Source organism: Prorops nasuta, unplaced genomic scaffold (assembly GCF_024137725.1).
Source record: "Prorops nasuta isolate Cenicafe-Biocafe unplaced genomic scaffold, Cenicafe_Pnas_1.2 PNAS00024, whole genome shotgun sequence".
In the NCBI taxonomy this organism is placed as follows: domain Eukaryota; kingdom Metazoa; phylum Arthropoda; class Insecta; order Hymenoptera; family Bethylidae; genus Prorops; species Prorops nasuta.
In genome coordinates, this window is record NW_027116821.1 from 292,500 (window position 1) to 312,839 (window position 20,340).

At 43.0% G+C, this 20,340-nt stretch overlaps 3 protein-coding genes across 3 annotated transcripts; 1 reads left to right on the top strand and 2 right to left on the bottom strand.

Annotated features, from left to right (window-relative positions):
• Positions 1 to 1,932: 1,932 nt before the first annotated feature.
• Positions 1,933 to 2,691, bottom strand: LOC136781957 (uncharacterized). Its single transcript, XM_066741012.1, has one exon. It carries the CDS (start codon positions 2,689 to 2,691, stop codon positions 1,933 to 1,935), a length of 759 nt encoding a protein of 252 aa, XP_066597109.1.
• A 3-nt stretch (positions 2,692 to 2,694) lies between these two features.
• On the bottom strand, positions 2,695 to 5,949 carry LOC136781958 (golgin subfamily A member 6-like protein 22). The gene is made up of 5 exons (XM_066741013.1): positions 5,724 to 5,949; positions 4,948 to 5,610; positions 4,451 to 4,677; positions 4,132 to 4,391; positions 2,695 to 4,090 (listed from the first exon to the last, which is right to left on the bottom strand). Exons 1-5 carry the CDS (start codon positions 5,947 to 5,949, stop codon positions 2,695 to 2,697), a joined length of 2,772 nt encoding a protein of 923 aa, XP_066597110.1.
• A 3,835-nt stretch (positions 5,950 to 9,784) lies between these two features.
• Positions 9,785 to 10,578, top strand: LOC136781959 (uncharacterized). The gene is made up of 2 exons (XM_066741014.1): positions 9,785 to 9,975; positions 10,029 to 10,578. The coding sequence occupies exons 1-2, from the start codon at positions 9,785 to 9,787 to the stop codon at positions 10,576 to 10,578; spliced, it is 741 nt and encodes a 246-aa protein (XP_066597111.1).
• The last annotated feature ends 9,762 nt before the right edge of the window (positions 10,579 to 20,340 follow it).

The following is a 20,340-nucleotide window of genomic DNA, read 5'->3' on the forward strand; positions in this document are numbered from 1 at the left end:
TCAGGCGTCAGGTACTCGAGCATATCCGTTCTAGAAGATATCAGCACACAGCAATCAGTTCTCCAATCGCTAGAATGGTGCCAATACAGCTTCTTAATGTCTAGGTAAAAGTTATGTTTTGCTTTACCCTTCAAAAAAATGAAGTGCACTGACAACTCTTTCCCTTTCTAATACCTAGCCTGCTTGTTAGATGGATCGTATGATATGCTTACCTGAAAAGCTAAAAATGGCTAAAAGATAAGTCAGGGAAGGCTATAAAAATTCTTAAAACTGTTTTTTTATTCAATAACTAAAGTTTTACTATCAGTTACTCATCCAGTCTCCATGTCTCATCCTCCTCCTCCTTTTTCATCCACATCCTCCTCTTGAAGGCTAGCTTCTCTATAGCCGTATCCCGTGGTACCGTGAATGTATAATTTTAGTCAAACATCTTTTTATCACTTTAACTAATTCGCTCGTAGAAAGGTAAATGATTTCTTGAATGAAAGTCTAGAGAGAGGGTCCATAGAAGGAGAGAATAGTGGGAGGGTCTAGGATTGGTTCTGAATGGTCAAATGGTACCCTCTAAGGACATACTATAAGTATTGTTTATCTGTGTAGCAGAGTCGGAAATAGTTAGGCTACGTAAGGTAACTAACCATCGACTTCGAAGGGTGAAAAAACCTTCCCTTAACTAGGGCCCCGTAGGATAACTAACCAACGGTACCATAGGGTGAAAATATCCCCTCCCTAACCAATCCCGGTCCCACTATAAGACCTTCCAACTGTGACATAGGGTGAAAAATACCCCCTACCTAACCAAACTCGGTCCCACTATAAGACCTTCCAACTGTGACATAGGGTGAAAAATACCCCCACCCTCCCTAACCAAACTCGATCCCACTATAAGACCATTTCCTTCCTCATCCCCACCACTACCATACTAAGAGAGTCTTATCCCCACCCATCCCCCTTCCACACCACAAAACAGCTTCCCCCACTCCCTGTCATCGGAACCGCATAGCTCCTCTACTAATGTTAAGGAGTGTGAGTGGGGTAAGATCAGTCTTAGAAGGAGTAAAAATTTCGAACCACCGTTACCCAAGTGTATGACTCATTATAGTATATGTTCACTGCAAAATGTCTACTATATGAAATCTGTATATGATGAAAGAAATAAATGAATTCTGTGAAAAAATTGATAACAATGTATATCTAAGAATATCGATTGCATCTCGGACGAAACAATGGGATGTGTATATTACCCCTACTCCCATTTTCTATTCGCTATATATGAGCGTTACTCTTCGCGAAAGACACATTCACAATTATTAATTTATTGTTTTTTTTTTTATTTTCCAAGGTGCCCTTTCAGGTTACACCTTATTTTCTTTCCTTTACATTGATCTTACACATTTCTTACACCTATTTCTTACATCTATTCCTTACTCTATTTATATCTCCTCCCTCCTTCCATACATTCCATTCCTTTTACATTTGTCCTTATCATCTAATCATCCATCCATACTGTTCTTCTCGAGAGAGAGAGATTTCACTCATCCATTCCATTCTTCCTCACTCATTCTTCTCCTTCCGCCCGTACCTTCGTTTCCTTCTCATTCTCTCCATTCCTTCTTTCATCCAACCTCCTCATCCTATCTAAACCTCTCCCACTCCCATCCAGCAAAATTCTAATCCTCTCCTCTATTCCCTCCTCTGTTCCCTCTCTATCACCGCATCTCTCCATCACATGCTCCCATCCTTCCACCTTCCATTCACATATCCTACATCTTCTTGCCTCTTCCTCCCTCCAATACATCCCTTCCCTCATTTCATTCCCTAACCTGTATCTCGCTATCTTTCTCCATTCCCCTTCCTTCCTTCCTCCTTTCAAATAATCAGGTACTTCCTTCTCCACTATTATTCTGTACCATTTGTTGTACCTCGTCATGCCTATCCTACTCTCTCTCTCTTCTTCCTCTCTCCTTCTTTCCTCCCTTTCCAATTCCCCCCATATCCTACCCCTCTCCTCCTTTTCCCCCCAACATCCTTCCCCTCTCCTCCACAAAACTCTTTCTTTCCTCCTCCCCTTTCCCTCTTCTCAATTTCCTTTAAACATTCCCTTATCCACTTATTTCCCTTTCCTTCTCTCAGTCTCTCCTCAAAATCCCATGCCTTCCTTGCCGCTTTGATCCTCATTTTCTCCCTCTTCGTTTCTTCTCTTATCATATATCCTGGCGTTACCCATTCTACTCCCAGAACCCACTTCACGTACCTTTCCGCCATTGCTTCGACCCTTCCTCTCTCTTCCCATCCCCATACCTCTGCTCCATACCCCATCACCGGCCATACCATCCTATCATACAACCACATTCTTCTTGCAAAATCGTTCCTAAAAATCCTCCTTCCAACCCCCCATATCTCCCTCATTACTACCCCCGCTTTCCTTACCCTCTCCGCTATGTGCTCCTCTTGTCTTCCATTTCTCTTGAGTACATATCCCAAATATTTTACTTCCCTCTCCTCCTCTATCCACCCCTCCTTCCACCTGCATCTTTCCTTTCCTCTCACCCTCTTTCCAAACCTTACTAACTTCGTCTTTTCCACATTCATTTCCATCCCTCTTTCATCTAAAAATTCTTCCACTACCTTCAACATCATCTTCATTCCCTTCATCTCTCTTGCCATTACCACTATGTCATCCGCGTACATAAGTCAGTATACCTTCCCCGCCCCTATTCTTATCCCCCCTTTCGCCCTCTTTTCCAACCTTTCCTCCAGTTCCGCCATATATAATATAAAAAGTTTTGCACTCATTGGGCATCCCTGTTTCACCCCTTTCTCCGTCCAAAATTTTCCCCCCATCTCTTTTCCCCTTTTTACCTTACACGCTGTTTCTCTATACACTCCCTCTATTGCCTCCCTCAAATCCCTGCTTACCCCTTTTCTTTCTAATTCCTTCCATAATTTTCCTCTGTCTATCGTGTCAAATGCCGCCCTCAAGTCTATAAAGCACCCTACCATTCCTCCCCCTTTTTCCTCCACTTCCCTATTTACCAAAAAATTTAGCGTGTAAATGTGCTCCATTACCCCTCTTCCTTTCCTATATCCCGTCTGTCCTTCCCCAATCATATTCTTCTCCTTCATTTCCTTCTCTTGCCTTTCGCCTAACACCCCCGCATACACCTTTGCCAACGTGTCCATCAGAGTCACTCCCCTATACTCCTCTACCTTCCTTCCTTCTCCCTTCTTCTTTATAGGCACGATTATCCCTGTCTCCCATCCCTCTGGCCACCCCTCTCCTTTCCATACCCCATTACATATCCTCCACACCTCTCTCCTTACCCCCTTTCCGCCGTACTTCCATACCTCGTTCCCTACTCCATTTTCTCCTGCCGCCTTACCCGGTTTTAACCTATTAAACTCCCTCTCCACTTCCCTTTCCTCTATCTCATTCCCTCTTCTCTTTTCCTCTCCCCTGCTTTCCTTCCTTTCACACCCTCTCTCCCTTTCCTCCTTCCCCTCTAGTTGCCTTCTGAAATAATCATCCCATTCCTTTATCTTTATCTCCTCCGCCCTGCTTCCCTCTCTTCCTCTCACCTTTCTCACCACCTCCCATACCTCTCCCTCCGTCTTTATCCTTTCTATCTCCTTATACCATTCCTCCCTCCATTTACCTTTCTTCTCCTCACACTTCTCCTTATATTTCTTCCTTTCCTTTACATATTCCTCCTTTTTCCTTTTCCCTTTCAACCATTCTCTCATCATTCTCCTTAACTCCTTCTTTCCCTCCCTACATTCCTCATCCCACCACCTCTCTCTTTCCTTCCCTCCCCCTTCCCTCCTCCCTCTTACCTCCTGCTCTATCTCCTTCACCTTCTCCTGCACTCTCCTCCACCTTCCTTCCACACCTTCCTCTGTTTCCTCCCTCATCTCTTCCGTTTTTCTCCTATACCTCTCCCTGTCCTCCTTCATCCAACCTATCTCTCTCCTTTCTCCCCATTTCGTTCCCCTCCTCTCCCTTTCCCTTTTCAATGTTACCACCATTGGTAAGTGGTCCGACTCCGTCCTCACTTCCACTTCCATTTTTTTTAATTCCTCTCTTACTTCTCTCCCCCCACCACATAATCTATCACTGAGTTCCCCATGTGCCCCACATAAGTATATTCTCCTTCCTCATCCCCCTTTACACTCCCATTCCATATCTCTAGACCCATTTCTCCTATCACATTCATCATTCTTCTTCCTTCAGTATTTATCACCTTGTCCCTTGACATCCTTTCTCCCTCCATTCCTTCATGTTCCCCTTCCCCGCCCCCTAACTCCCCTGTCCTAGCATTCCAGTCCCCCCTATTATCACCTTCTTCCCTTGTTCCCTTTCCACTATTCTCTTCAACCCCTCTTCCATTCCTCTGTTTCCCTTTCCCACATATACTGTAACTACTCTCCATCTTTCTCCCTTTATCCTTACTTCTACTTCCATTATCCCTTCTTCATCTTCTTCTCCTCCCTTTATTCTCCCTTCCATTTCCTTCCTTACTCCTATTATTATTCCTCCCTTTGCCCTACCTCTCTTCTCTTCCTTCCGTGCCCTTTGCATCCACCATTTGTACCCTCTTGGTAATTTTCCTTTTATCCCTTTCCACCCTTTTTCTTCCACCCATGTCTTTACCATTCCACCACATCCCACTCCTTCAACTTGTTCCAAAAGTCCTCTTCTTTATTGGTCACTCCTGCTACGTTCCAGAAAGCTATTTTTATTCCTTCCTTCTTTTCCTTCCTCCCTCCTTCTCCTTCTCCCCCTCCACTCCCCCTCCCTTCCTCCCTTCTCCCTGCCTCTGCTTTTTCTTTATCCCTGCCCCTTTCCCTTTTCCCTCTTCCCCCAATATTCATTTCCCCCTCTCCGATCCCTCCCTCCCTTCCCCAAAATTCCCCGCTTCCTTGTTCCTTCCCCCCCCCTTCTCCTGCCCTCCTTGTCCCAGAGTCCTTCCCTTTCTTCATCCCATCTCCATTCCCTTCCCTCTACCCATACCTTCATATACCCTACATTCACCCTCCTCCCTTTCCTCCTTTCCTCCTCCGCCACTCTCCTCACTATCCCCATCACTTTTCTTTCCTTCCACGTCAAATCCTCTTCTATTCTTTCCTTCCTTCCTCTTAGTTTGTGCTTCCCCTCCATCACCTTCCTTTTTGACTCCCTATCCTCCATTTCCACCGTTACTCCCTTTCTTCCTTCCCCTTCCCTTTTTCCCATCCTTCTTACTTCTTTCACCCCTTTTTCCACCCCTACTATTTTCATTATCCCCTCTACTTCCTTCTTTAACTCCTCCATACTTCCTTCCGCCTTCTCTACTCCCCATACCACCACATTATTTCTTCTGCTTTCCCTCTCCCTTTTTTCCTTCTCCCATTCGAGCCTTCTCAGCCTCCTTTCTATCTCCTTCTTCTCTCCCTTTCCTCCTTCCTTCCCATCTTTTTCCGTCTTTTCCCTCTCTTCCTCCCTCCCCTCCATTACGTTCACTCTACTTTTCAGTTTCTCAATCTCCCCCCTCCACTCCTTTCTATCTCTCTCCATCTCTTCCCTTACCCCCTCTATTTTTCCCATAATCTCCTTCTTTCCCTCTTCTAATCCTTCAATCTTTTTCCGTATATCCTCCAATATTCCTAACACCCTCTCCATCCCCTCCCCCCCTTTTTCCTTCTCCGGTGTCCTTCCTATCCTTGCACTCTTTTGAAATGCCCACCCCTCTCCCCTCTCCTCTTCCATTTCCTCCTCCTTTCCTTCCTTTTTCCTCTCATGAAATCCTCCCAGCTACCTATACTCCCAATTCTTCTTCTCCCTTCCTCTCCTCCCATCCCTCCGAGTTTCCCTAATTGTAACTTTTCCATTTCTTTTCCCCTCTTTCTTTCCACTCCCTTTTCCTTTTCTTTATTCTTTTCCTTTTCCTTCCCCTTTCTCGCCTCCTCCATTTCTCCAACTTTCTTTAACTTCCTTCCTCTTTCCTACCTTACCGACCCTTTCCCCTTCCTTACTCACCTTTTCTCTCACAGATGCCTCTGTCTCCCACCTTTCACTTTTACCTGTCTCCTATTCTACCTGGCACTTTCCCGCTCTTCTTCCTAACCTCCAAATTCCAACTCTTTTTCTTTCCCTTTTTTCCCTTCCTTCCTCGCCTTTCTCCACTTCACTTATTATTACCTTATCTTTCCCTTTTCTTCCGCCTTCACCTTTTCTATTTTCCCACTTTCCCCCTTCTGACTAACCTGTTCTTCCTACTCCTTTTTCCTCCTTCACATTCACTCCATCCATCCACACCGACTCGCGGCAGGTTAGGTCCTATTAATTTATTGTTGCCTACCGTATGACAGAATCTTAAATTTTTTAAAGAAACAAAAATGTCTACTGAATTGCGAAGAAAGTTTTTTACAATCAATAGCGCGAACGAATACGATGCATGGGTATTGGAATGTCGCGAGCCTATTCGAAGATTGAGCAACGCGGATCGAGCTTTGTCTGTTGGAACGCGTTAAAAGAATTTCGCCGAAATCGCGTCTATAAAGTGTCTATTGCTACGAGCGCAGAGAGAACTGCATCATATTAAATCAGGCGCTGGTTGTAGCAATGACGTTTAAGGACTTATCTGGAAGGAGCTTGATTCGGCGTTTCGAAGTCGAATATGCAGCGGTATGGTAGTTAACAGTAAATATATAGAGCCGAAAGATTTTTTAGTAGACGCGGAAGTATTAGTCCGTATGTGTATAGATAATGTATTTGTTATTGCAAATAGTGTTAAGGTTAATTGTGTATTTAACGGACAATTCATCTCCAAGGACAATAGTGATGAAAAAGACATTAGTACGACTAACGCAACATTGCATAAAACTGATAATTTTAGTGATTGGTATAGGCAAAATATTTTAGACGTTATTATGAAAAAATTAAGCGAATTTCAAGAGAGTGATAGTGGATGGGCTTTACAAAAAATCCATTATTTACTAATTAACATTAATTGTTTTAACCCGTTGCACGCGGGTTGTAGAATTACTCTGCCACCTGCTATCGCAAGTAGGAAATCTCTGATAAATTTGGAAACCAGTGATAATGCATGTTTCGCGTGGTCCGTGACGGCAGCACTCTATCCGGCAAAACCTACGGCTCATCCAAATCGTACGTCCTCTTCCACATTTTCGGACGGTTTTAGACGTCGGTAGCATAACCTCTCCGACTACGCTAAAACAGATCCCGAAATTCGAGACGGATAATGACGTGTCGGTCAACATCTTTACCTTGGAGAATGATGAGCAAGATATCGACGCAAAAATCGTACCTCTTCAAGTGACAAAGAAGAAGAGATCGAGGCATGCTAAACTTTTTCTCGTCAATGATGAACAGGGAGCTGCACATTTTATGTGCATAAGGAATCTCTTGAGACTGGTGCGAAGCCAATTCACCAAGAGCAAAATTGCACATTATATATGCTTTCTGTATGTATTAATAATGATACAAATATAACTGCATATGTTTTATATATATTTTTTTTTGTAGATGTCTCCACTACTTTCGCACAGTGGAGAGGCTCGAGTCGCATGAGCAGGATTGCGCGCAGCTCAACGATAATCTCCGATTGATGCTACCGAAAGAGTCCGAGGATCGCTTGGTTTCCTTCAAGAACATCAAAAATGGGGAGCGAGGGCCATTCGTCGTATACGCGGATCTCGAGTGCATATTATCAAAAGTTGAACAATCGAACAGTAGTAGTAATATTTACCAGAAACATGAACCTATAAGTGTAGGCTATTATTTAAAAAGTGCTCGCGATGCGTCACTCTCGAGATACGATGCTCATCGGGATGTCGACTGCATCGAATGGTTCGTACGCGAGCTCGAGGTCATTGCGCGTATCGCGAGCGAGAAACTGGGCACTATCGTACCCATGCGTGATCTTAGTCTTACCGAACGATCGCGTCACTATAGTAACCCCAATTGTCATATATGCAAAAAGCCGTTTCTTCCGAATCAACTTCGAATTCGCGATCACGATCATCTGACCGGCAGATACAGAGGACCGGTTCATAATAATTGTAATTTAAATTTTAAAGATTCGCATGTCATCCCAGTGATTTACCACTATTTTTCCGGCTATGATTCTCATTTTATTCTCGAGACGATCGCTAATTTGTATGAGGGATCGGTATATCTGCTGCCTGTACATAAGGAAAAATACATTTCATTCACCAAATATCTGCGAAATTATAATATACGGCTGAGATTGATCGATTCGTTCAAATTTATGGCCTCCAGTCTAGACAAATTGAGCTCGTACTTGGCGGAATCTCAGCTGACAAATTTGAGGTCACAATTTTCGGACTTGAGCGTCGAGCAGTTCAACTTGCTTACGAGGAAAGGTATTTTTCCTTACGACTATATAGATAAGCGGCTCGATTGGAAGAGACGGCTTTACCACCGCGCCAGTCGTTTCGCAACAGACTGATCGACAGCGATATCAGCGAGGAAGCATACAATCATGCCGTAGAGGTATGGACCAAATTCCAGATGCGCACACTTGGGGAGTACAGTGATCTGTACTTGAAGACCGATGTCCTATTGTTGACCGATGTTTTCGAAAGTTTTCGCGATAGTTGCATGCTAAATTATAAGTAGTGTGGCTATGGGAATTCTGGGACCGGGGGCGAGGGGGTCGGGGTTTCGCGGGGGAAGGGGAGGTAGGGGAAATACCCCCACTTCTTAGCGAAGGGGGGAGGGGGGATTGCCCCCACTCCAGGGTGGTGGGGGAAGCTCGGTGGTGGGGGAAAATTAATCACGTGACACCCCAATTGTCTAGCCTTTAACAAAAAGGTTTATTTATATTTTACAAAATTATATCGTTAGATCTCGAAGTATCTCTTGGTACTGATAACGTGGTATAATTTTCAATTTATAAGAAGTTTGCGAATCTAAATTCCATTTTATAAATTGTGATTGTGTAGTACATCGCGCGCCTATCTGCCTATTTTGTTATTTCATCCATTGGTATGCCTCATTTCAAATGAAAAATTCCAGCCGGTGTTCGCGGTGTTCCCAACGGGTAACCCTCCGCCAAACGTCCCAGCCCTTTACGCGAGAGATATAAGAGAGAGAACACAGGACTTTCGTTTCCGGTCTGCTAAGGACAGGTGTGCTGGCAGAGGAGTAGAAGAGATAAAGAAGTTCGGAGGTTAGTGGGTAGAGCGAAGGAGGGAAAATAGAGGAATAGGAAGAGTAAAAAGGGAGCGTTAAAGGGAGATATAAGGAAGAGAAGGGGAAAAGGGGGAAAGAAAAGGGGAGACGGTGAAAGATTGGAAGGAAAGTGAGGTTAGGAAGAAAGGTGGGAAGGCGGTAAGAGCGGCAAGGAAAGTGTTGGAGGAAGATGAAGGGGGTGACACCTAGCGGAGAAAGAGGAATAGAAGAAAGGTCGGTAATGTAGAGTGGAGAAAGCTGAGGAGTGGGAAGGGACGAGCAAGGGAAAATAGGGAAATAATGGAGGGAAAGAGAGTAGATAAGAAGTGGGAGGAGGGGAAGGGAGGAATGGGGAAAGGGGGTGTGGGAGGGGTAGGGGAAAAGGAGAAGTTGAAGCTAGGGAAACTAGGAAAGAGGGAGGAAGTGGTAGGGAGGTTAAGAAGCGGAAGCATGGGAAGCGTGGAGGAAATGATGAAGGGAAAGAGAAAGGAGAGGGAAGATGATGAGGGGGAGAAGGAAGGGGAAGGTTGGGTATTCTAAAAGAGTGCGAAGGTGGTCAGAACCCCGGAGAGGAAGGAGGAGGGTATGATGGAGAGGGTGATGGGGATGTTGGAGGAGATAAAGGGAAAGATGGATGAGCTAGAAAGGGGAGAGAAAGAGATAATAAAAAGGATGGAGGGGATAAAGGGAGAAATTGAGAGAGACAGGAAAGAATGGAGAGGAGAGATGGAGAAGCTGAAAGGAAGACTGGAAGAAGTGGAGAGAAAGGAAAAGGAAAGGTAGGAAGGGAAGGAGGAGGGAAGAGGGAAGGAAGAGGTGGCGGTGTATAAAGGGATAGAGAGAAGACTAAGGAGGCTGGAATGGGAGAGAGAGAGAGGAAGGAAAGGGAAAGAAGAAGAAATAATGTGGTAGTATGGGGAATAGAAAGAGTAGAGGGAGGTGGAAAGGAGATAATGGAGGAGGTAGAGAAAGTAATGAGGATGGTGGGAGTGGAGGATGGAGTGCAGGAGGTCAGAAGGATTGAGGGAGGGAGGGAGGGAGGAAGAAAAGGAGTAGAAGTGATGCTAAAGAATAGAGAAACAAAGAGAAAGGTGATGGAGGGGAAAAGTAGGCTGAGAGGAAGGAAGGAAAGGGTAGAAGATGACCTAACATGGGAGGAAAGGAGAGTGATGGCGGAGGTGAAGAAAGTGGCGGAGGTAGAAAGGAAGAAAGGAAAAAGGGTGAGCGTGGGATATATGAAGATATGGATAGAGAGGGAAGAGTGGAGATGGAATGAAGAGGAAGGGAAGTTAAGGAACAAAGAAGGAAAAGAGATAGGCGAAGAGAAAGGGAAGGAGGAGAATTTTGGGGGAAGGATGGGAGGAGTGGGACGAAAAGGATAGAAAGGGAGGTAAAGGAAGGAAAGGAGATGGAAGAGGAGGAAGATGAAGGAGAAAGGAAAGGGAAGAAGGTAGAAGAGAGGAAGGAAAAAGGAAGAGGAGGAATGAGGGGAGGAAAGGAAGGGAAAGGGATAAAGGTGGCATTTTGGAATGTGGCGGGGGTAGCAAACAAGGATAAAGAGTTTTGGCAGAAAGTTGGGAAATGGGAGGTGGTATGTTTGGTGGAGACATGGACAGAGGAGAAGGACTGGAAAAGGATAGAAAGAAGAGTGCCAAGCGGATATAATTGGTGGGCGCAGTGGGCGGAAAGGAAAGAAAGGAAAGAAAGGAAAGGGAGGGCGAAGGGAGGGATAATGATAGGTGTGAGGAGGGAACTAGAAAGCAAGAGAAAGGGAGGCGACGGTGAGGAAGAGGGAATAATGGAGGTGGAAGTTAAGATAGGTGGAGAAGAATGGAGAATAATAGCAGTATACATAGGAAATGGGATAAGGAACAAGGAGGAAGGGATAAGGAGAATAGTGGGTAGAGAGCAGCAAAAGAGGTGCTTAATAGGAGGAGATTGGAATGCGAGGACGGGGGTGATAGGGACAGGAAATGAGGATGAAGGAGAGGGGGAAGGAAGGGAGTCAAGAGACAAAGTAGTGAATGCGGAAGGAAAGAGAATGGTGGAACTGGTGGGGGAAATGGGGTTAGAAATCTGGAATGGAAGGATAGAAGGGGACAGGGAAGGGGATTTTACATATGTGGGACATATGGGGAGAACGTTGATAGTCTACGTAGTTGAAGACAGAAGGGCGAGGAGGGGAGTGAAGAGGATGGAAATAGAGGTGAGGACTGAGTCGGATCACTTGCCGCTGGTGGTGGAGCTAAAGGAGAAGAGGGAGAAAGAGGGGAGGAGAGGAGGGAAAGGATGGGTAGAAAAGGGGTGGGGAGAAAGGGTAAAGGAGGAATATAGAAAGAGAGCAGAGAAACTAGAGGAGGGGAAGGACGAAGGTGTAAGAGAGAGATGGAAAAGGCTGCAAAGAGAAATAAAAGGCATAGTGGAGGAAGTAAGGAAGGAGGGGAAAGAGGAAAGAAAGGAGGGAAAAGGTTGGTGGGATGAGGAGTGTAGAGAGATGAAGAAGGAATTAAGGAAGAAGCTAAGACGATGGGTGAAGGAGGGTAGAGGGAAGGAGGAATATGTGAATGGAAAGAAGGAGTACAAGGAGAAGTGTGAGGAGAAAAAGGAAAGAGGAAATGAGAGGATGAATAAGGTGATAGAAAGCGCAAAGACGGACGCGGGTGCTTGGGAGGTAATAAGAAAATGCAGAGGAAGGGATATGGGAGGAGCAGGAGGGATAGAGATAGGTGAGTGGGATAGATACTTCATAGAGCAATTGGGAGGAAAAAGGGAAATGGAGAAAGGTTTGAATGGAGAGAGGAGAGGAGGTGAAGTAAGAAGGGAAGGGGGAATAGGAGAGAGAGAGGTAGAGGTGCAGATAGAAAAGGCAAAGACGGGAAAAGCAGCGGGAGAAAGCGGGATAGAGAGTGAGGCATGGAAGTATGGAGGAAGGCAGGTAAAAAAGGAATTATGGAGGATATGTGACGGGGTGTGGAGAGGAGAAGGATGGCCGGAAGGGTGGGAGGTTGGAATCATAGTGCCGATAAAAAAGAAAGGGGAAGGAAGAAAAGTAAAGGAATACAGAGGAGTAACAATAATGGACACGGCGACGAAAATTTATGCAGGAGTGTTAGGGGAGAGGCTGGAGAAGGAAATGGAGAAAAAGAAGGTGATAGGGGAAGGGCAGGCAGGATTTAGAAAAGGGAGAGGAGTGATGGAGAACATATTTGTATTGAATTATGTAGTGAACAGAGGGATAGAAAGTAGAAATGGGGGGATAGTAAGATGCTTCATTGATCTGAGGGCAGCTTTTGATAGGGTAGATAGGAGAAAGTTATGGGAAATGATGGAAGAAAGCGGGATAAATGAGAGTTTGAGGGGAGCAATTGAAGAGGTGTATAGAGAAAGAGCATGTAAAGTAAAAAAAGGAGGGGAAATGGGAGAGAAATTTTGGACAGATAGAGGAGTAAAGCAAGGATGTCCTATGAGCGCGAAGCTGTTCATTCTATACATGGCGGGATTGGAAAGAAAGTTGGAGGAAAGAGCTAAGGGGGGAGTGCAAGTCGGAGCAAAGAAGATATAACATTAATGTATGCGGACGATATAGTGGTGTTGGCAAAGGAGATGGCAGGGTTGAGGATGATGATGGGTACGATGGAGGAATTTATGGATGAGGTGGGAATGGAGATAAACACGGAGAAGACAAAGTTGGTGAGGTTTGGTAGGAGAGTGGAAGGAAAGGTGAGGATCAAATGGAAGGGGGGATGGATAGAAGAAGAGAAGGAAGTGACGTATTTAGGGTATAAATTTGGAAGGAACGGAAGGCAGGATGGGCATGTAGCGGAAAGCGTAAGAAAGGCAGGTGGAGTGATGAGGGAGATATGGGGCATAGGGAAAAGGGTTTTCAGAAATGATTTTAGGAGGAGGGTATGGTTGTACGACAGATTGGTGTGGCCAGTTGTGGGTTACGGAGCGGAGATTTGGGGATGGGAAGAAAAAGGAAGGGTAGAGGCAGGGAATGAGAGATATTTGAAATGGGTATTAGGAGTGGATTAGATGACGCCAGGGTATATGGTGAGGGAAGAGGCGAAGAGGGAGATAATAAGAATAAGGGCAGCGAAAAGAGCGTGGGACTTTGAGGAAAGATTAAGGGAGGGAAAGGGGAGCTGGTGGGCAAGGGAATGCCTGAGGGAGATGGAGGAAAGGGAAAAGAAAGGCGGGAAGATATCAAGATGGGAGGAAGGGAGAAGAAAATTTATGGAAGAGAGGGGGAGAAAGAGAGGAGGAGAAAGTTGGAAAGATAAAGAGGAAAGGGAGAGGATTTGGAATGGGATAGAAGAAGGCGAGAACGAAAGGGAGGAAAAGGAAAGGAGAGGGAGAATAGAGGTATCTAGGTACAATAGGTGGTATAAGATGATAAGGGAGGAAGGGGTACCGAAATATCTGGCGGGTGGGAGAAAGGAAGGGGAATGGATAAGAGTGGCAAGATTTAGGATGGGTAACGAGATGAGAGAGGGGAATTATTGGAGAAAAGAGGAGGAAAGGAAGTGTAGGATTTGTGGGTGGGAGGTGGAGGGGTGGGAGCATGTAATGAATAGATGTGGGGGGTTTGGGGAAAGTGGGGCAGGGATAGAAGAGAGAGTAAAGGAGGTGTTAGAAGGGGATGGAAGAGGAATAGGGTGGATGAAGGAACTGGAGGAGAGGAGGGATAGAAAATGTAACCCGGAAGCGAAGGTCCAAGAGGAATGAATGAGGATGGATGGAGGAGCGAATGGAGCGGAGATCTCTCTCTCTCTTGGAATTATTAGAATAAGATAGAATAAAAGGTAGATTAAGAATGAGAAATGTAAAGGGAATTGTAAAGAAGAAGAGAAGGGAGGTGTAAAGAGAAAAGAGAGGCAAACTCTGAAAAGGCGCCTGGAAAATAAAAAAAAAAAAAAAAAGAGGGAGAGAACAAATATTTTAAAATTAATTTATTATGAAAGGAATTGAGGGAACGTATAAATACACGTAGATTTTGGGAAAAAGCCTTGCGGCATAAAAAGCCCACTTTATTATTATTATTTAAAATACATATTTTTCACAATCTTCATTTTTTTTTTATAATAATCTGCAGCGAGATAGCTGGGCTCTGCGTGTTGTTATTCTCATTGCTGCTGCTGCTGCTAATCGTACTATTTTGATTAGTTCTTCCATCTAAAATCAAAATGGTCCACTTTGCCTCGTCGAAGTAAGGTCTACCTCAGGCTCCATTTGCGCAGCTTGTGTTCCCGTGACGAAAGTCTCCGATTGCGTAGCCAATATTTCTCACCTTAGACATAATTGAAATCATGTTTTACTTTTCGCATAGTAATAGCTCTATTTTTTAACAAAGCAAGTATACTTACAAAAATTTAGCACGTCTTTCATCGAAGAAAAAGAAGTAGTAGGTACAGATGGATTTTCATCCTCCTCCTCCTTCCTTAGATTTATCCTCACAATGCACCAAGTAAATCAGGAAAGTAACGAAAATTTAAATAAAGCAAACTTAAATGCTCCCAGAAAAAAAAATAACGAAGTGCTAAATCCATCAATTTCAACGATCGATTAATTTTCTATGATTTTTCAACGTGTACTGCACTGTTCAAAGCATGCACCAAGTAAATCAGGAAAGTAACGAAAATTTAAATAAAGCAAACTTAAATGCTCCCAGAAAAAAAAATAACGAAGTGCTAAATCCATCAATTTCAACGATCGATTAATTTTCTATGATTTTTCAACGTGTACTGCACTGTTCAAAGCATGCACCAAGTAAATCAGGAAAGTAACGAAAATTTAAATAAAGCAAACTTAAATGCTCCCAGAAAAAAATAACGAAGTGCCAAATCCATCAATGTCAACGATCGATTAATTTTCTATGATTTTTTAATGTGTACTGCACTGTTGAAGGTTTGAGGACTGAATGCTGCTCCACCGAGGATATCCCGTCGAGAGAAAGTCTTTATCGGTTTTTAAAATATAAAGTTAAATGTGATAAGGAGTTAATTCTTTCATAATCAAAATAAGAAGAACCATACCCTCCGAATAATCTCCGTATACAGATATTTTTTTTCCTATTGTCTTTTACCTATAGGTTACAATCACAATGGAAATTCATCGTAATTAAGAAAATCTTTGAAAATTACTCTTTCCAAGAAATACGATAATATCGTTTTTTTTTTCTATTGAGTTATACTGTGATAAGTCAATCACAATGGAAATTCATCGCAAGTAAAAAAAAAATTACCCCTTCCAAACACTGAAATTAAATACGCTTAATGTACGATCCCAAAAAAAAAACACTTTCGTGTAAAAAACAACGGCAAGTAATTTGGTCCTTTCTCTCCACAAAAATTAAAATACCAATAGAATACCATCAAAAAAAAAATTTACACAAAATAAATCTCAAACAAAAATACCGGCAACACAAAGAATTAAAATCACTTAAATTCGACAAGTAATTATTTGATGCCAAACAAAAATAGCGGCCACATAAAGGATTGAAATCACTTATAAATTCGACAAGTAATCAAGCGGTAATATAAAGCACTGAGGTCGCATAATTAAGGCAACTAAAAAAATGTAAATAAATAATTAATTTTTATATCATTTTTGTATACAAGTAGAGTAGCTGTAAGGATTCTATGACCGGGTGGCGAGGGGGTCGGGGTCCCGCGGGGGTAGGGGAAGTAGGGGAATTGTCCCCTCTGCGGTTGTGCGCATTATCGCTTCCCCCCCCCCCCCCCCCCGACGTTAAACTCGTAGGGTACTCACGTGACCTTCCCCCTCCATTATCGCGGCCTCCTCCCCCGACGTTAAACTCGTAGGGTACACAAGTGGCCGCCCCCCCTCTTACGTTAAGCAGTGAACGCAGAGAAAGAGAGAAAGAGAAAGAGAAAGGGAGGTTGCGAAATAAACGATCGTTGAAGTTTTTAATTAAAATTTATATATATTTTTAATAATATACACATAATAATAATAATGCTCCTAAAACTGCAGCATCTGCGATTAATTGATATACAATGCTTGTTTCTTTAGAAGTTTTTCTTACATTCTATGGCATGATGTACGTATGTTCTGCAAATGTTGCACCACTCTGGAAGTGAGCAATTAATATTCAGGTGACCATAATTTTTGCAATTTGTACACCAATAATGTGGCGTTAAATCTATCGCAGGTTCCATTTGCGTAGCCTCTGTTATTACGGAAATAGGTTCCGTTTGTGTACCACTATTTTTCACCTGGGACATATTTGAAAACATTTTGTTATTTTTTTATATTGTAATAACTATTTTACAAAGCAAGTATACTTACAAAAATCACCTCCTCTTCTTCTTCTTCCTCCTCCTCCATCTCCTCTTCTTCTTCTTCTTCTTCCTCCTCCCTCTCCTCTTATTTCTCTCTCTCCTCTAAATCAATGGCTGGTATAAAATAAAATAAAAAAATAATTTTTTTTTCGTTATTCTTCGTTTTGAATAAAAAAACAATTGGTCAAATAGTGAGATAGTTAACAGTTTTCAAAAATATGTGTCGTAAAATTCTTTTATGATTCTATTTATTGACATTATCTCTGGGTTTTTTTCTTTAAAAGAAATAAAAATAATTACTTACGGTTCAAGTGCATATTATGATGAAGCATCTCTTCATATTCTTCAAAATAACGATTATAAGAATCGTTAATTCTTTTGATGTATTCCTGCATCGATTCTGCAGGATTTTCATCCTCCTCTACTAGATTTTTTTTCACAAAACCCCGTTCACTTTCCATTTTTTTTTTAATTTTCTATTGTACAATCTGTACTGATGGAGGTTCGACGACTGAATGAAGCCTCTGAAGAAATTTCGTCAAGAGAAACTCTTTGTCGTTCAGTTTTTAAATATAAAGTTACATTTGATAACACTTAGGAGTCCATTCTTTCTTCATCGAGAAGGGATACACTATACCCTCTGAATAATCACCGTATTGTGATATTTTTTCCTATTGTGTTATATTGTGATAAACCTATAGGTCAATCACAATGGAAATGCATCGCAAGAAAGAGAAGAAAATTACCTCTTCCAAAACATTGAAATTAAATACGCTTAACATACGATAATATCGTTTGCAAAGAAGTCAAGTGAACAGCAGAAGAAGAAAAAGCTTCAGTCTGTAAAACGTATTCTGCATAGCAGTTACAGTAGTGTCAGACGTATTCTGCATAGCAGTTACAGTAGTGTTATACGTATTGAAAAAGAAAGAGAATAAGTGTTTTTGAAAAAAAACTTCTTTTGTTTTTCTTACATAATAAAGGTAAGGAAAAAAATTTTTTTTTTAAATAATTTTTTAACTTTAATAAGACGAATCATTTTTTATAGACATCAATAAATTGAAAATGAATTTTGAAAAAGTTAATACTCTTGGAAATGTAAAACCAAAACAATTTGTGAAATTGGAAACTTTAAAGGAGGATGAAAATTACGAAATTTTAGAAGTGGAAAAAATTAAAACTAAATATGGGATAAAAATAATTGTAAAATTGACAACCGATGAATGGCTATTCTTGACTGCAAGAATGGCAAAATTGGCAGATGACCCGGAAGAATTGAAGCAGCTGCAAAATGCTGCGTTAGCAAGTAATTTAATAATGATCTATAAAGGTGGTAAATACCACAATGTAGAATTTAAGAATAAAAATTAAATATTGTTTGTTTAAAAATTGTTTGTTTAAGAAATAAAACTAAATTACTGCTTATATTTATTTATTTGTTCCCCACGTCTAATTTCCAATATCGTAATGTAGAATTTAGGAATAAAACATTAAGAACTTTAAAAAAGTATTTTATTTTTTTATTAACTTAGATTTCTAACAATATTCGTAAGAGGATTATATTGTACAATTTTATCGTGTATAATTAGACAATAGGCTGTAGTATTATCCGGAATGATTTCCATACACTCGATCTCGAATTGACGTCGACCGTGCCGGTTTTTATGGACTCGTTCTGATGCGAGCAGTCGATGACGAAGAGCGGCCCGTACGTCAAAAAATCCGTATAGTCGAGCATGGGTCTCGCGAGTTTCTCACCAGCGTAATAGGAGGTGAAAAACTTTACATACATGTCGTAGAGGACGGAATAGCGGGATTTCGTGAAATCAGTGTCGAGACGATCGTACGGATAAGATTCGGAATTCAGATAGAGTTTGACATCGAGTACTTTGCAATGACTGAATTTGAGCATATCCTCGTGCTGATTACTCTTCTTGTTCGTTCTGAACGCCAGAATGACGTATCGCGGCTTCTCCAATTGCGTGGACGCTTTCACGGACCACGTGTGTCGCTGCGACTTGGGCAGTAGCGGATACTCGTAAAGTTCCCAGGCGCGAAAAGCGAGTGACAGACTCTTGTGCTGCTCGACGATACTCAGAAATTGGAGTTTCGTTATTTCGTTCAGGGTCACATGGGGTATTCTCCATTGCACTCGTAGCAGCTTGATCGACGAATTGGTGATTTTGACCGATGAGTAAATGGCATTTGTATCGTGGCGCGCGCGAATGAGAACGAGCTCCTGACGCGCGTTAACGACGACTCGCCGATAATCCTCGCAGAATCCCAGCAGCATTTTCAGGGGCACGCAAAAGCTGAAATTCTTAACAGCCTCCTTGAGCCGGTCTGCGGCCGTTGCGACGAACCATCCGGAATGACGTAGCCTGGCGCTCTCCTCGGTGCTCAGGGAAACGAGATTCTTCAGAGTGCTGGAAATACCGACGTTTCTGCATCGGTCGATCTCGATAATGTTCAATTCGTAATGAATCTCGTCGAAGAGAAAAGCCGCGGAATTGCAGTCGAGCGTAACTATATCCTCGTTGCTGGCGCTCGCGTCACGCGTGCCCTCCACCAGCTGTCCCTCGACGTAGAGATAACTCTCGCACGGCAGGATTATCAAATCTTGCTGCTGTATGGGAATGCGAATTTCGTCTTTGTTCGCCAACGAGACGTTCGCATACGGATTGTAGGCATGCATCTCCATTTTGGTGATGTGATTGTCGTAGGTCAGCGGTGCGGTGACGTTCAAGGGATCTGCCATTGTTCCACTATGTAATTTCGCCCAATCTCTTCACGGTGAATCCCAATGATTGTAAAAATTCTATATTTCTTCTTGTTCGAGATTGGGAGGAGCAAAATACTGAGAAGTAGATTCCACATTTCTGCTATATCTCCCTTTCTCTCTTGCGCTGACAGTAGACGGCTAGACCGACAGCGTCTAGCCGCTCTATCTGTCTTTATCTCTCCGCGGCGCGCTTGCGCGTCTTCAGGCCCTAGCGCGTCGCGGCCGCGACAGCGACACTACTTGCGCGCTTGGCCACTAGGTGGCCAGCGCCCGCAGTAGAGCTTTCCCGCTGGCAAGATTAGTGTCGCGTAATTACTTAGATGGGTCCTTGATAAGGACCCATCGCACCCCAAACTTGCTCGACAGCCTGCGTAGCAGCAGCAACAGCAGCAGTTTTTGTCGCCATCTCGGCCTTTCTTTTTTGACGCCTCCTCGGCAGCGCCTCCACGGCCATCCAAGAGCGCCTCCACCGGCGAACTCATCGAGTAAAATACTTGGTAAGTATCACCCAATCACCCACCGCCCTCCAAGAAGGGGCTTCCCTTCTGCGGCACTTTCTTCCCTCCTAAGGGAGACTTCTCCGGGGACTTCCCGGGAGAAATTCAACCCTCTCCTTCCCCTACCACACTGCCTCCGAGGACTCTTTCGGACCCAGAGCTGCCAGACTTGGCATAATCTCGCGCATGCGCGGAACGATTCTTGTAGTTTGCCTCTTCGCCACTGCAGCTTTCAGGGATGTAGCAACCTTAAGTATCGCCCGTAGAACCTTCCTTTTAATGTTTTGAATCACTGCACCTTAATATTAAAAATCAATTTCACAATAAATTAAGAAATAACAAAAGTAACTATAAATTGGATTGCTTGTTAGTAAATCCCTTTAACTCTTATCAAATATTTAAATGAAATATTAAAAGATGTGAATAATTAATGTGTTAAATTAAATCAATATTAAAAAATATCTGATATGTGAGTAGAGATATAAGCCCTCTCACCAACGACAAGGTCTTGCAATCCTTAGAGAGGGAACATGCAAAACATATAATAAAATTATGTTTGTT

Excerpts from the sequence above, each read along its gene's own strand:
- LOC136781957 (XM_066741012.1), bottom strand. The coding sequence starts at position 2,691 with ATGTACGCGGATGACATAGTGGTAATGGCAAGAGAGATGAAGGGAATG.
- LOC136781958 (XM_066741013.1), bottom strand. The coding sequence starts at position 5,949 with ATGGAGGAGGCGAGAAAGGGGAAGGAAAAGGAAAAGAATAAAGAAAAG. Across the intron at positions 4,678-4,947 it reads AGGACTCTGGGACAAGGAGG|TTGAAGGAGTGGGATGTGGT; the intron begins GCAGGAGAAGGG and ends TTTTGGAACAAG. Across the intron at positions 4,392-4,450 it reads AAGGGATAATGGAAGTAGAA|AGGAATGGAAGAGGGGTTGA; the intron begins GTAAGGATAAAG and ends AAAGGGAAACAG.
- LOC136781959 (XM_066741014.1), top strand. The coding sequence starts at position 9,785 with ATGGAGAGGGTGATGGGGATGTTGGAGGAGATAAAGGGAAAGATGGAT. Across the intron at positions 9,976-10,028 it reads GAGAGAAAGGAAAAGGAAAG|GGATAGAGAGAAGACTAAGG; the intron begins GTAGGAAGGGAA and ends CGGTGTATAAAG.